This window comes from Dermacentor andersoni, chromosome 1 (assembly GCF_023375885.2).
Source record: "Dermacentor andersoni chromosome 1, qqDerAnde1_hic_scaffold, whole genome shotgun sequence".
Taxonomy (NCBI): Eukaryota; Metazoa; Arthropoda; class Arachnida; order Ixodida; family Ixodidae; genus Dermacentor; species Dermacentor andersoni.
In genome coordinates this window covers 110,032,560-110,049,340 of record NC_092814.1, presented here as the reverse complement: position 1 = coordinate 110,049,340, position 16,781 = coordinate 110,032,560, and the positions used below count along the sequence as shown (strand labels likewise).

Here is a 16,781-nt window from a genome sequence, read left to right as displayed (position 1 = left end):
GGGGCCAGAATTCACGGAGCCCAATCGCGAGAGTCTATAATTAGTAAGAACGGAACTCATAAAATGGCGATATGGTGCATGTTAGAGAGGCGTTGGTCATCGACGAATAGTTCTTACGCTCGTAAAGCTTCCCGAATTCAGCCCTAGGATACGTGGGCCCATGGCTGGATTTACAAAGTCGATAGTGCCGAAGAAGAGCTTCCAAAAAACGCGAACGAACCGGTCACGATAGCCATACAACGACAACCAACGGACAATGACACGTAGTTCTCAAGAAGTAAAGGCTTTATGAGTTCGGTCCCTGATTTGTTGCTTGTTATCTTCACACTACTGACCGGATTGCTGGTCCACTCCGCGGACGAGCGTGACATGGCTGAATGCTATCGAATCACGCTGCACTCTGCAGCTCATCCACGTCTCGCTCGCCCCTTCGTGTGAATCTAGCTTCACACGAAGCAACAGTACAATTCAGAATCATTCATTAAATGGTGTGTCACACTGCGTCTTGCCAGGTCCACTTGTGCGATATGTTACATGAGTTGGGCGTTTTAAGAACATCTCACTTGGCGGCAGTAGTCCAAAGCGCATGACGTGTGGCGAAGCTAAGGCGATTCATTAAAAAAAATGCTGGGAGCGAATTCGCGAAGTTGCACGTTGGCAATAACTGCTCGCCGTTGGCTGGCCACCTTCGCTTTTATGTCGGCTATTACAATTGACTGATGTATGTTCTAACGAACCGCTCTACCGTACGAACACCTTTGTGAATACTGCCCTGGGCCAGGAATCGCAAACCACTTAGCAGCATTATAGCACTCGAGTGTAAGATTACGGACGCCAACGTCTAGTGATAGAGAATGTATTACTTGAGAAAGCAGCCGACCAATAACATGCAGTTAGCACGAATGAAGATCTTAGTGAATTGGTGCGGTGATGTGTTGTGCACCAGTGAAGCCCTGGTTGTTTGTATGGTAGCGGTTATACTGAAAGCAGCGCAGAGGCCCATGTGAGTTATTTTCATTTCTAGGTTTCACTCGCTCTATTTTTATTTTCTCTCAGCGAAAGTAGTGACCCGTTCATTTTCTTTTTCACATTGGGCGCAAAGCGCTAATTAAACCTAAGTTTTATCCATCAGAATCAACAGCGAGCTTCGAATACTCTGTTGCATGCTCACCTGGCGGGAACGGAAGTGAGGCAGTTCTGGCCTAGATCCAAATGCTGGGCGGTGCGTGCCTGGGGAACCCAGTGGGGCACTTGCACAAGTTGGTTCCTGCAGGAGCGTGCAGTGAATACGTGCATTGAACACGTGCATTGAATCCAGTCGCATGGACCGACGTCGCTCATGGAAAGTGGACAGGCTATGGCTTATGCTATGGTGTTGTGCTCTTCAATGCAAGCACCATGGTGCGTACGTGTTTGACGCTACCGAAGGTATTTCATTCGAGCAATGTGCTATCATCGACAACCCACTAGCAGCACTATAAAGGGCCTGTCCCGCTTTGAACCACAGCGTTGACTCAACGGGTTGTCCACCCATGGTGGCCTGCATCAGGATTGGCTGTAATTTGCTCTTATCAACAATTCTAGCGTAAGAGCGCTTCTTGAATACGGGCCCTGGGTCCGTAAGAGCAGATGCCAGCCGACCGCTTGCAATGTTGGACATATCATTAGTGAAGGCGACCGGCCAAATGGCAGCGAGCACTAACGACGAAAAGCTGTGTAAATTCTGTTACTGAATCGTTGACCAACAATGTCAATCTTCATGTTATTTGGTTCATGGTTTGTGCATTTTTTCGAGCAGCAAAAAGGCGTGCAATCACTACACAATAGCACGAAACAAAGCTCCGGTGCTGAAGGCCTCTGTAACCTGGTGCTGGAACATGGGGCTGAATTCACAAAGCTTTTCTTTCGTAAGTGCTCTTTGCCATTAATCGTCCGCCTTCGCTAATAGTATGTCCTGCATCAGGATTGGCTACAATTGCGTCTTACGACCAATTCTAGCGTAAGAGGTTTTTGTGAATACGGCTGCTGCTGTTTGACACGGATGTGACATCTGGATGATGGATAGTCGTGCAGGAAATATGGAATAACAAGGGTGTGCCTCAGTCTGGTGCTGAAGCGTCCCTTGTTTCCCACATTTCCTGCTTCAAGCATAGTAATCCATCAATGACATAAAACATGCGGGAATCAACATCGCTCTGTCGCCGTCGGCCGAAGTTGATAGTTTTTCCCCCCATAGAATGCCAATAGAATGCGGTGGGTGCGTGTTAAAGTTTTCTTCCTCGCAAGATATTTCGCCTATTAGTATATAATTAAACGTATTATACTCACGTTGACAGATCGATATAGCTTAGTACGTTGCATGGTAGCGTGATGTCGACATTCTGTAGACCTGTAGGAATATAAAACGTTCATTTTTTTTTTGCGCATCTTTGGGTGCAAAGTATACAACGAGCAACTGGCTTGCGTCATCACAGTAGCTTCATCTAACTCCATGACAGAAACTCCAGCTACTAGATTCTAGTTTCTCTGCGCGATGCATTAGTGCGCTTTTCCCTCGCGACTAGCGATAATGTCAACATACTTGAGAGTGAACTTGCTGTTTTGAATATATTATATTTTTAATGCACGCGATATGCTAATTGTAGCACTCTCCTCCTCCGCACACACGCGAGCGCTCGGCGCATCGTGTGTGTGTGGGCGTGTGTGAAGACATACAGGCACGAAGGCTTCGATAATGTGCTTACAAACTGCGTTTAAGCTTGCTATACTTAGTGGGGCAGGGAATATATTGCTTAAAGGTTTTCTTTAGCTATATATACCATATGATTCTCGTGTGCACTACCTGCATACTTATGTCGGCAGTTCCGTGGTGCACATCAGAAAAGTTGGCTGGCCCTCTCTTTGTTGCAATACTATGCTTAGGCTGGTTGGTATACATAGTTATAATAGATGTAAATGAATAGTTATAATGCAGGCTTCCTCTTTCTCTCGCCATTACATAATTTGTAACTTTGTTTTTTTGTCGTTATCCTCTGGCATTCATTGATCGAATAAGGCTTACAGTTATGACTAGAGCAGAGCGTTTCGAGACGAGCTCCGGGCAGATTCAGCTCATGAAGGCAGTTCCGTGAACAGTCCAGGTGGCGAAGGCGGTTTGTTGTCGGTAGCCGCAGTTCTTCGATTCTGTTCCAACTCACGTCCAAGGATTGCAGGTTCTGGAGAAAAGCCCAACAAAATTTTGTCTTCATCATTCACAACTTAACGCGCCGTTCTTTTTTTTTTTCTTTTTTTCCCCTACGAAGCTCGTGCCGCGAACGGTGGTATCAGTGAAACCCGTAGAGCAAGCAAGACACTTGTGAGAAATCATTAAAAAGAAAAGGTTAGAAATGTACCTAAATTTTGCTATTTGAGAATGTTCCGCTACAGTGCAGTGTCTGTATACTTCATACTTTATCTTGATGCTCAGGAAACGTCGACATGTATAGGGTGTTGCTGCCAAGAAAGCGCAAATGCGCCCATTGGAGCCTGCAAGTGGCGGAGGGAGTAGTGGTGAATTGTTCCTTGAAAATAAATAAAAACGGCAGTGCCATTATATTTGCACGCTAATGTTTTGTTTGTTGTTCCTAGTGCTGGCAAATCGTTTATGAACGGTCATAAACCTCGTCTCACGATAATTTTGCGAAATTTCACAGCTGTACAAAATATTGTAACTTGTTATTTTGCATATCTTTTGTGCTGTCTCTTGAAATACGTCATAGGTCTGGCTTTCTTTATGCTAGAATAAGCAGTGAAAGTGAAACTGACTGTGGAGCAGTCGCACACAAAACTGGAAACTTATTTTAGGCACTTTAGAGGACATTAGGCGGAAACAGCGAAATATTTAAAACAGCGACTGTTACCTACATACATTGTGCGCTTATTTCAGAATGAAGTATGTGTGACTATCATACGGCCTTCTGCACAAAGCGGCCTGTAGCACGGACGCGTGAGGCAGGACTATCCTGATGAATGTTTAGTTCAGATGGTCGATCCTCACAGTTAAAAAAATATTTTTAGAAAATATTAAGTTACTTCGTTTCGCCGCACCACTTAAAGTCACAGTTTGGTACGAGGTACGTCGGAGTGCGAGCTCCAGATTAAATTTGACCACTTGTGGTTCCTAAAGATCGGTGGCGTAGCCAGGGGTTGGCACACCGGGCACGTGTCCCTCCACTCTTCCCGAAATATTTATGTTAGTATGCTGCCTGCCCCGCTCTCTCATTCCGTCCCTTCTTGTTCCTGGTCAAATGCGCCCCCCCCCCCCCCAAAAAAAAAAAAAGAAAAAGAAAATCTGGCTACGCCACTGCTAACCACGCACCGAATTTCTGGCTACGCCACTACTAAACATGCACGGAAATCTCAGTTCGCGAGCGTTTTCGCATTCCATTCCCATCGGAATTAAACCACCGCTGCCGTCAGTCGAACTATCATCCCATTCAGAACAGAAAAAAGAAAGAAAGGGATACCTACGTAAAAGGCAGGCAAAAGCTTTTCACATAAACCTCTAGGTTTATAGTAGCTTTAATTTGTAAAAGCAACTGAGAAGCTCAGTGAAACAGCCTCATTGCCTGTCTGTTTAGCGGTTTGCGAAAGACAATGCCCTGCCTTGGAAACCGCGCTTTTTTTCCAGCTCACGGCCGCTAGGGACGCCGGTTGTTCGTGTTCGTAATTCCTGAACTTTAACAACCTTTGGCAAATAATAGCAATAGGCATACTTTATTAGCTCTTACTACCGGTACATGCTGGATCCTCAGTCACGTATTCATTTCGCAGAATGGGTAGAACGTGCGCTCTTAGCGAGGCGGCGCTGACCAGTACGGGTGCCAAGCTGCAGTAAATTTGGCCCGTGCGGGATGCGCACGCATCTGTGTCGCAAGCATCGAAGCATTCAAGGAATTTCAACCAGCTCGTACATGGACACATCTACTACAGACTGTCCATGCAAGCACTGTGCCTCTAGTCTACCCTACGCCATAAAGCTCATCAACGCTGGCTATGCGCGGAAGCCCCCTTTACAATTACGCAGCTGTGTGTTTTGTGATGTCGCCGTATATATTAAATAAGGTGTAAGATATATGGCGACGCCTTTACCTGATCTCAGTCATTCCTACACATATTTCGTATATGCGAGATCAGGTGAATTGTCATTCACAATATTCTTTCTTTCTTTCTTTTTAAGTTCCTTCCTTTACTAGTATGTCTTGGTGTGCACACCAAGAGCTTGGCGGTGCAGAGGGGTCTAGGGAAGGTAATTGTTGCCAGCAGCGGCGTCTGATGTATAGGTAGGGTGAGGCAACCCTGATCTCCACCCGTGGATTTCGGTATGACCGGGCGCAATGCAGATAGTCGGCCAGACGGATCAGCGGCGGTGAAGTGACCTCTACGTTCTCCCTCACCTCTTCACGCCGGCCAGGCGCCGAGCACTTCCCACACATTTAGGCTGCGGTACACACAGCGGGAAAAAGAAATCAAGAGCAGGAGTTGCGGGTCGAATCGCGAGTCGACACGAAACGCCCTCGCGCATTCGCGGTGCCCACCTGCAGGGCGGTGAAGTCGGCGACTCCCTGGATGCCGTTCGAGCGCAGGTCGAGGCGCCTGAGAGCCTGCAGGGCCTGCAGCACGGGGGGCGACGCCAGCTGAGCGATGTCGTTGGCAGACAGGCGCAGGCTCTCGAGCGCCGTCAGCTGGGCCAGGGCCTCCGGCAGCGCCGTGAGCCGGTTCCCGCAGGCGCTGAGCACGCGCAGCTGGCCCAACGCCGACAGCTCTCCCGGAAGGTCGTGCAACTCGTTGAAGTCCACGTGCAGCTCGCGGAGCCTGCGCGAGCGGCACGTTCAAGCGACGCGCGCACTCTTTGTCAACGCCCGCGCTGAAAAAAAAAACTTTGAGCAGGCGGGGAATTGGTTGAACTGCACTTCGTCCATGGGCGCATCAGTTCCCTGCCAGTGTCGTGTTCGTGCAGAACGGACCCGGCGGCTGGTCTGAACTACGTTTACCGCAAGTGCAGAGAAGGCTACGAACTCGTTCTGCGCGAATTTTACACCGTGCGAGACGAATGACTGCATACATTCAGGCACCGTCATACTGCACTATTGAAATTAATAGTGAAGAACTTCTTTTCAATTAGTTCAGCAAGTGCAGGTAAATCGAATGGATCCAGAGTGTCAAATTCTTGTTCGACAATGGCATTGAGCACAAAGATTGATTTTCATATCTTTTGAGAATTCCTATATACTTGGTCTGCACAATGTGTTCCCCGCGTAAAGTCACGTGCGAGTTTTTCGGCCATGCAGTTTGCACGCCACGCAGCTTGGGACGTGTCTGGGCTCTAATTCACACAGCGTTTAGTTCGTTAGTGCTGTATGCCATTGGCCGACCGCCTTCTCTAATAATATAGTATGTCCAACATCACGATTGGCTGGCACCTGTTATTACGAAGAGTTCTAGCGCAAGAACGTTTTTCTGAATGCGGGCGTTGAAAGAGGCCTGCACATGTTAACCAGTCACTTGTGCTTTAATGGTGAGTGCACAGAACATAGTGAAAGGTAACACCTGATACTGCTGTGGGAACCTGCCCTTATATGCGTCCTGCAACGAAGAAACCGCCACGGGGCAGATTCTTCAAGAGGCAAAGTGACCGCAGCATGTATAAAAAAAAAAAAAAAAGGAGAGGGAAAGGTTGGCCCCCATTTACACCTCTACAGTACTATATTCTTATAATTACCCCCTATCAGATATTTCCTTTCGTATTGGCTCACGCTGTACATTTTGGTCCGAGTTCACAATAATTAATTTATACACGTGAAGGGATACAACGATAACGGTTGAATATTAATATGCCCAATTCTTGAAGTATATGTCGCAGAGCCACAGATACGTTCCTTTAATAGAAGGCATAGTATGCTATGGTGTTAGTGACATTGCATAATCATTACAAGAAAATGATGATGCGATCGCTGCTTCTTTGAATTCGTTTTAAGAAAGCATTTATTTGGTCTCGTGGCATTAAGTTTCACGTACATCGCTTTCTCCAGAAGCGCTGTGCCCGCCACCGCCTGCTAAAGCAGAAACTAAGAAGGCGAGTCAACAGTGGTTGACATCGAAGAAGGACGAGCTCTTCCGGGGCGCATTAGTTTACCATGTGGTTCGCTGTTCCACATTTTTTCGTGTTTGTTATTCGTGAGATTCTTTCTTTCTTTCTTTCTTTCTTTCTTTCTTCGGTATCAACCGCTGTTGAGTCGCGTTAACTTCGCTTACGCCACCTTACCCCGCTTTAGTACCATCTTACTATTACAGAGAGCCCTTTACTTAACCTTTACTTTTCTTTGCTTCACTTTCTTTCATTTTAGATAACGCTACCTTCCGGATCGGCCCGCATTTTTGGTTGAGTAAAGCCACACTTCCGATTCCGTTCTTGGGCTCGCGCAGCTTGAACGAACGCATCTGGGTTTCATTTCGTGATTTTTTCGCTAATTGCGCATTGTTAGTGCTCCGTACACAGATGTATATACGCTAACTTGGTCCGTCTCTTTCGTTCCAGGCTTCATTTTGACGCCTTTTTCGTTGCTCCCCGTGCACTAGAAGGTCTCAGATCATCTTATTTACGAGACGAAAGTGGTTAGATACCCAAATCCCGCGAGCCGCAAATCTATATGAACTTGCCAAAAAGGACCTTGTCTTCAAAATACAACATGCATGCTCGGTACCGGTATTCGAAATGATGACATATACACCGGCTTGCGTTGACACTTTACGATCCAGATGCACTATTCGCTGAAGCAACACCCAAGTGTTGACTAGTGCACGTATAGAAAGTGGAATGGAAGCATGCTCGACGAAAAAAAAAAAATAAATAAACCCCGTCTATGTGTCACTGTCGTTTCAGCAGACAAGGAACACGGTTCAGGGATGCTTTTAGTGATCGCGCAATGAAGCTCGCGCACGATTACGTCCTTTACGTGCTGCACCAAATTACAGCGATGGCTCCGAAGGCAGCGGAGAAAAGAAGGAATAGGTTCTCGCATAAACAGAAGTTAATTATGCGAAAAATGTAAAAAGAAAAAGAAAATGTATCAGTGAGCCCTGCAACAGTTTGTTACCGGTGTGCTCAAATGCAGGTGCTAATCAGAGTTCCTTGAACGATATACGAAGGAACAGCGCATCCTTCTCTCTGCTTTATTAGTTACTTAACCGGGAACAAGGTCTTGAAATGTGATATCGATAGGGCGACTAAATATGAGAGTTCTTAATACGGTCGGGTGTATAGACGCTTCTCTTGTTTGCACTTGCGAATGTGTACGGTTGCAAAGCCGGCAAGCGCGTAGCCGCCTGCGCATCAAAACCGCACCGTCGACTGCAAAAGTTTTCGGAGCGCGGATTTGAAATAGCCTCCAACTTCGCCACTCTACATGCCTGGAATAATCGGTGTGGTATCCGCTACAACTTTCTATTCAGGGGCATATATGCTCCGGCTGCGACGTCTTCTCGTCGTTTCTCGAGTCCCGTGCTCCGAAAACGAGCGCGCGCGGGTTCGTGTGCGTGTGTGCGTGTGTTCATCTTTGTTCATCTTTCTTGCTTCCACTCGCAGTCCCACTTCTTGGTGCACGAAAAAGGGCGCGGCGCGGACAAGCGCTGCGCTGCCTGCCCGCCGCTTCGGCGGGGGCCCTGCGCGACCCAAACTTGACCGCTCGGTGGGATCGTCGGCTGCGCGCACCTGAGCGCGGCTTGACGGCTCCTTCGGCCGCAGATGAGAGGGGGACCGTTTCCGCTCTGGCGGACGCTAAACACGGTTCCCTGGGACCTGCTCAAAAAACCAGTCGGAAAGGCGTCCCACGTGTGTGTACGCGGCCCGGCGGCCGCGGCGTCGATCGTGCACGCAACGCACCGGGCGACCTTCGCGCTGCGCTGTCGGTTTCTTGAACTGTCCGCTGGAGGTAACCGTTGTCCGCGGGAGCGGAAAAGAATCGCGCGCTGACGGTCGCGCTGGCCCGCGGGAGCGCTTGCGCTTTCGTTCGTTTTAATTTTCGTTCTTTTTAAATATTTTTACGTGAGAAAATGAAAATGTGGGCACCCACGTTGACGATGCATGGAAACAACGAAACGGAAACTGTTGTTCACGCAAGAGTGCCCCGACGGCAACTGGAAACTTGAGCGCCGGAGGCTCATTCACACTCACACCGCCGTGTGGTCGGCGGGCGCAGCATGCCGCGCGTTTTAAATGCAACGACCACTGATGTGTTTATCGCTGATGTGGCAACGCGGTGCGCCCCGTTGGTTCTCGCATTAAGGCAGTGCGCATTAGAATTGATGTAGAGGAAACGTACGGGAAGAGAACATATGCCGTTTCTCGGCGCGCGCGTCCGAGCGGCCACGAATGCCACGATCGATGACGCAACCGCCGAGCCTGTGTGTAGAGTTTGAGGGCAGGACCGTAAGCTTCACAATGAACCGATCAGTTACGAAATGGCACACGGTAGCGCTTTTGTTTGTTGAGAGTGCTTATGCGCAGTGAAATCGCTGTCATACTTTAACGCGCACACGAGCAAGCGGCTAACTTCTGCTATTATGCCGTGACCTTCTTTTTTCTAATGATTCGCAACTTTGATCTTTTGCTAGAGGAACTGCAGGTGCCCCATGTCGTCGCCATATAAATAGTCTTTCTTCGGGGCGTTTATATTTCGGAGGAGGAGGGGAGGGGGGCGGCCTACGAATGTTTATATCAAGTTTTCGATTATCGGCTTAACTGTAAGCGTGATCGTAACGACGTACTTGTAGATCGCTGGCCTACATGTTACGCAATGCCAATATCTATATCTGGTCGCCCTTTGGAGCTTGCAGAATGGGAAAATCGATTTGCATTCGAATGTGTCGTGAATTCGCGCTAGGGGCTGGTGCGGCGAATGAAAAAAATTATAGGGCTAAATTCGCGTACACTTGCCTCAATTTTTTCTATGCGGGCTCTGTGCGTTGACCAGTCGAGTGACACGTCTTGTGGCCTTTTTAGTGCCTGTCGATGATAATCGTGGTCGAGGCCTGTGTAATCGATTGTGAAGCATGTAATATGCATGGCGGGCAGGATTAAGTCTACGCGAACAGAGTCGTTTATGGTTGTGGTGTTGCATAGTTTAATCAGACAGCCGAAGGTTCACGAGGTCAAAATTAGCTACAAGACTTTATCGCTACCACCAAATCTGGACAACCAGAACATGGGTTCATGCCGCAACCGCGTTATCATTGTGCTATAACAAACACGCAGATTTGCCTGTGTGTTAGTTTTTCTTTTGCTGTAACCACGAGCCCTGCGGCAACGGATAAGGAGACCGTATCACTGTGGAAATGAGTTTGCTTACGCGGACGCGAGCGATTGGCGCAGGTTTGAATTTATCCTCACTGCCGGCTGCGACGCGCTACTTGAGGTTTTCTCAATTTGTCGTGAAAAACGTGAAGATCAGCCAGCCGTGGTCGGCGATAAAGTCCGGTGGGCCTTTACTTTTTGTTGCAATAGGGTGTATGTACGTTTATACATTTGTTCGATGGAATGTTCACGGTATTTTATTAAGTCAAATCGATCAAGTAACATATATGCAGTTGTGGCAATGACCGCAACGTTCAAGTCTGGTTTCAAAGCTTGGAAATATATTATTGTGGCAGAGGGCCAACTGTGCCTGCAGTGTCGCTCATGCCTTGCGTGGCCGAAGCATGAATGCCCGTAGGTGATAGTGCTATAAAGGACACCGGCATGGCATCTGTCTAAATGCAGTGGTTCTGGTGGCAATGATGGGGCCATGTACGCCAGAGACGCTAACCAGTCCAGAACTGTGTCGTATAATTTATTTACTAATCATATCATTTACTTACGGGAACCCCATGCAACGTGAAACGTGTTGCTAATATTGTCTGAACTCGCTTGTGACACTGCTTCTCTGCAATACAACTCGCTGGCTCTCATTCCTGTGATCGACTGGTTTACTTATAATGAATTGGAAATGTTGGCAAAATGTACATGACGTGTTGGGTTGCGGGCTCCTCCGCAACACGCCCTGCAGCAACTTTGTCTCCCTCTTTGACACCGCACACCAACTAATATCACATGCCGTCAGAATTAAACACCCTGACAATCGAGTTGCCGCCGGCGTTCACCCCCCCCCCCCCCCCCCCCTCCCGGCCGCTACCAAAGTTGGGACTCTCCCGAGCTGATCGGGCCCTGTTGCTCCGTCTCCTCATTGTCTGTGTCAGAACTGCGGAACGGATCTCTCGCCATTCAGGTAGTGTCAGTTCCGTCTGCCAGAATTGCAATGCTGGAGTCGATGAAACACTCAAACACATCCTGCGCTGGTCACAGTTCAGCTCGGGAAACACTAATCGCCTCGTACCGACGCCTAGGACTTCCCACCGGCCGTCTTGAGGGTTTTCTTTTCCCCAAGTGGATTTTCATGCTTCCTCAAACGAGCCTTTGCTACTCTAATTGAGTTCCTTGAATCCACTAACCCTTATACGTGGCTATAAGATCCGTTTGCTCTTCGGATTCTACATTTTGACGGCCTTACGCACAACTTCCTCCATTCTTTATATTCTTTACACTCTCGTTCACTCCCATTCCACTTTCCTCGTGCAATACTGTTGAGATGGCTTCCTAAGCGAGAGACAGTTACAGTATATCTTCTATTTCCCAAGTTCAAAGTCACTACACACACGCGCTTCTCCGCAACGTTAAACTATTAATTATGAATGAAGGATGATGATAGTCCAAGTCAAACATTTCGGCTATTTAGCAGTTCGCAACCAAACGGGGTGCAGTCAATTTACAACAATAAAACACAGACAGAAAAAATATAAGTGAAATATCGCATTCCTCAAAGTCTGACATATAGACTGTATAGAACAGTCGTTTAGTGTTCACAGGCATTTCACAAGCGCTCCCCATACGGTATGCACTCCGTATGCACAAAAAACACTTACGCTACCGTTTTTTCTTAAGTGCAAGTTTTATCCAATCGTGATGCTGTACATATCATTAGCAAAGGCGGCCGACTAATGGCAAAGAACACTACGAACGAAAACCTTTGTGAATCCGGCCCCAAAGAAAAGAGAAAATGAGTTCTTGCACATGTTTGCAATACCACACGAGAAACATGATATATTAATTATCAAAGCACACGTAAACACAAAATCACACTTGAGTAGCCTACAAAGACGAAGACAACTAAAATATGTGGCATTAATAAAAGAGTAAGAGTTTCGCCCTAAAGGAGAAGCATCGATTGCGATAGCAAATTATTAGACAGCTATACGAAGTAAGGATGGTAGTTTTATCGGCCGTATACATTTGTAAACATTAAATTACTAACTAAATTAGCAAGTATAGTGTCATGCGAACCCTAGCAAACATGAACACATGTCCCTCGATGACCGCGGGCTCTCACTGTCGAAACGCTGGCTTGAAGAAGGGCGGCAGTAGCAGTTAGCGAATTGACCTTCGTGCTGCCTCTCACTTCAACGCAGGCTAAGCGGCGAGAACACAGCGCACACGAAGCTATCAGCACTCGGCGCACTCTGTCCCCGTCGCAGATCGCTTTCAAGCTGGGGCCCTCACAGCCGCGCCATACGCAGCCGCCCGCCGCCGGAGTAGAACGCCTCTCCTCCTCTCCCCTCCTGGTGCCTTGCGCGCGATGGAATACGGCGCGCTTCCTCCCCGCATTCCTCCCTTGCGCGCGCGAGATCGAACCACCATCGTCAGCTCGCTGTCGCATGCTTTCATTCGCACCTTCAGCATACGGCAACAATATTAGCGCACTTGGACTTTATACGGAACCTTGCGTGAAAAAAAGGCGCCTGTAAAAACTCCTGCTTTTTTGTTCTTTTAATCCGTGTCTCGTAAGCAAGCCTTCTTTATTTTTATTCAGAGCGCTCTTTTTTAATGTCTACAAAAAAATTATGGGGTCTTACGTGCCAAAACCACTTTCTGATTATGAGGCATGCTGTAGTGGAGGACTCCGGGAATTTCGACCACCTGGGGTTCTTTAACGTGCACCTAAAGCTAAGTACACGGGTGTTTTCGCATTTCGACCCCATCGAAATGCGGTCGCCGCCGCCGGGATTTGATCCCGCGAACTCGTGCTCAGCAGCTCAACAACATAGCTACTGAGCAACCACGGCGGGATTTAAAGTTGACAAAATGTACTCCAATAACGTCACTACAAATGAACTATCTACCCAGAGGGACACCATTTGCACATGTCAGTCGTTGATGCATCTGTAAAGACAAACATGTAGTTTTCCTGCTGCCGACGCGTATGTAGTAGAGTCAGAAAGTTTGCCTCTAATGGGGCGAATCGAAGATTTCTATACCGCTGTGGTTCGGGGGCTATACGTCGCTTTGCTACAGAGCACAAGGTAAAGGGTTCGATTCCCGTCCACGACGGCTGCATTCCGATGGAGGGGGAATTAAAAAGTAGAAGAAAGGAAGCACTCGTTTACTTGATCTGGAAGAAGGGAAGGGAAAAAAATAACGCACTACGGCGCCGCGCTTTCAGAGCATGCATTAAATTTATTTCAGTCAGAACGCTCTCCTGCTCTATACCTGGCCCAGAACGTTTTCACAAGTGACCCTTTCGCCAGCGGCTATACGTACTCGTTGCAGCGGCTTTCGTTAATAACCCAGTTTTCTTTGTCTGGTGCATTCAAGGTGGCTGCGTTCCTCGGGAATACCAATCCGCGCATCTCCATCCTTGGGCGTTCATTTAACGCCGCAGTCGCGTATTTTTGTGGACCACTCTGAGGGGGACTGCCAAGCTTATTAATAATTTTGAGGTCTCCTTTATTAGCTGCAGGATTGAAAATAGCTGTTCAATGTCATTACTTAAGAACATAGTCAATTAATATGTGCGCAGCGAAACTATAATCCATGATCATTCTCCATCTCTCTCTCTTAGCCCTCATGCACTGTTGTCTTTGCACAGACGCAGCCTTGCGACAAAGCCGAATAATCTTCGGCCGAAACGCGTAGCCTTTTGTGAGGCACGCCACAAAGTGACTTAATTCTAGTGTTTTAAAATATCCTAACCGCAGAAAATGTGCCTGCTTATTTTCAGTGTTCATATGATCTGTGTATTCATTCCAAGACGACGGCGGATTGCAACGCATACAACGCAAAGTGTTGGTGAATTGTTGGTGTTCTCAGCGGAGGCGAAGCAGAAGCAATTAGTCAAAAAGCTATCGAACAGCTTATTGCGAAATTTCAAGGAAGCACCGAAACGAAACCGTAAGCCAAAAGAATTATTGTGGTTTAGCGGCAAATCACTGGAAGTAAAGAAAATCTAAAATATACGAAGTGTGTGCCTCACCAACTCCAGGGCGCTAAAAAATTAATGTGGATTCTGGAATTGATGTTTGCCCCAGCGACGCCCATGGTATGCGAAAAAAGGAGCTTCTCGTAAAATGTGAAGGAGAGGTACGAATCACTGTAATTATGCAGGAAACGATTGTTTTGACTCCCGAATACTACAGGTAGGATGTCTTTTGGTTCTTACGTTTTTGCATTATCTAAGGCTTTTAGAGCAATGACTGCCAAGGCGGGAGAAGTCCACTACCTTTCTCGCATTTAATCGAACCATGCTCTATTAGGCTCTGAAATAGCCTGTGCATTTTTTAATAACGCCACCCGCCGTGGTTAATCAGACACTATATGGCACTTTGCTGCTGAGCACGAGGTCAAGGGTTCGATTTCCGGACACGGTAGCAAAAAAAAAAAAAAAAAAAGAACAGCGCTTTGGCTGCACGTTAAATAACTCCAGGTGGCCATAATTAATCCAAAGACCTCCACTGAGGTGTCCTTCGTAGCCCAGCGTGCGCCTTCGAGACGTTAAACGTCACAGTTTAACTCAACTAATGGTGAAGCTTCCGGGCGTTCTCCCTGGATTGTTTAATAAAGAATAAGAGCGTTTGCACAGACTGTGTTCGAGCAGTATACGTATACATGAAGGCTCTCGGCAAGCTACTGCGACTGGTCAGGCTGAAGTAGAGAGCATGCTCTTGCCGAAGTGAAAACTCCAGACGATGGGTAGCATTTCGCATATATTATGCATACGTTGCTGCAACGCTGTTGAACAAAAGCGACCCCAGAGGAACAAAGATGAAATCACACTCGGCTGTTGTTGAAACACAAAAATCATAACAACGCGCGTTTCGCAGCATGCGCCGTTATTTGAGGCCTCGGAAACCTAGTGTCGAAGTTTTCTTCTTTTTCTTAGATCTCTCCAAAGTTCCAGAAGCTGACAAATGCAACCGAAAGTGAAAGTACAACCTTGAAGCTGTGCAGGGGACAGAGTTGCTGACAGGAAAATTCCAGAGTCAGCGCTCGGGAGCCTCTCGATAAACCTTCGATAAAATCGATAGATTTTCTATATATAAGGAAATAACTTCAAGAGTTCGGTCGTCAGACCTCTGAAGACCGAACACCACTGGTCTTATAATCGTATCTTGCACTGTGATTTCTTGATCTTCTTTTCTTTTTCATATTTTTTGGGGGGGGAGGGGGAGGGTGCAGTTTGGCGAGCGTTAGCTGGGACATACGGTAATTATTCGGATGCCAGTTCACTTCGATACGTACTACGTATAAGTTGACTTGGCCATGCTTGTTTCCCTTTGGCGGCTGGTGTTACTACGGCAATATAATAGCAATAATCATAATGCGCTAACACGCGGCTGACTAATAAACGTGCCAAGAAGTTAAGGTAGATCACACTTTACAGAAATATTAGCTAGCGAAGAATGCCAGAGACGAATTGAAGCAAATTATATGTAGGTTGCATGTGACAATGTATAGACCCAAAATATGAAACCTAGACTGGTTTGACCGGTATTTTCCTGCATATACAACTCGTGAATGCTAGATTTATTTGGGCTTGTTTCAGATCGAATACATTTGTTATTGACTTTTCTATTCGGACCCGGAGGAAAGGAAAAGCTGCAGTGCGTTAGTGTCGTTTCTTATTTATTTTCTTTTTTATGTTCCCACTTTCATGTGAGCCATAAACTAAAAAGAAGAATATATGGATAATTTGGCATCTAGGCTTTATGCAATGATATTATTGAGGAATGTCATTGATAGCTTCCAGGATTGTGTAATGCTCAGCAGACGGTGATCTGAAGTGTTTACTGCAATTATAAGGGAAAATATTTCACTTTCTGCCACTCAGCACGTTCTATAGGGCGTGTATCGAGTATATAGCTCAATGATTTACCGGTGCTCAAAGAGTGTCGATCTAAAGGAGTCTGAACTTGAGATCATTGGCTCGTATTCACAAAAGCGTTCTTACGCTATAACTAAACTGTTCATAAGATACAACGCCAGCCAATCTCTAACATATCGATAGCGAAGGCGGCCAACCAATGGCAACGAGCATTTGGGAACAGAAAGTTTGGAAATTCGGCTAGTTGCGTTTTGAGGCTGCACAATTGACCAACGCTTTCATTGTCTGTAAATTTCAACATGAACTCCATGAAGTATCTTGTCGGGCAAGCTGTAGAATGTGTGTAGACATTTATCGGTCCATTATTTGTGTTTGACTGAAGCGCTTAGCAGAGTCCTAATTTTGGCCTCGCCAAAGGGCGCTTCAGAAAAGGTCGACAGACGACGCACGCGAGCGCTCACTAGCAACCGTAGTGTTGATTCGTGGTGAAGAGATACATTGTATACAGGCATCACCAAGTGCACAAAGAACAGGACTCATCAACAAATAACACTC

General features: G+C 47.0%; 1 protein-coding gene across 1 annotated transcript in view; it reads right to left on the bottom strand.

Moving 5' to 3' along the window:
* Positions 1–16,781, bottom strand: part of LOC126545591 (PH domain leucine-rich repeat-containing protein phosphatase 1-like) — a 53,672-nt gene that overhangs the window by 14,192 nt on the left and 22,699 nt on the right. Inside the window, exons 2-5 of the mRNA XM_050193509.2 lie at positions 5,577–5,853; positions 3,062–3,215; positions 2,329–2,389; positions 1,172–1,267 (exon numbers count right to left, since the gene is read on the bottom strand). Coding sequence (XP_050049466.1) covers positions 1,172–1,267; positions 2,329–2,389; positions 3,062–3,215; positions 5,577–5,853 — 588 coding nt within the window. The remainder of the gene's footprint in view (positions 1–1,171; positions 1,268–2,328; positions 2,390–3,061; positions 3,216–5,576; positions 5,854–16,781) is intronic.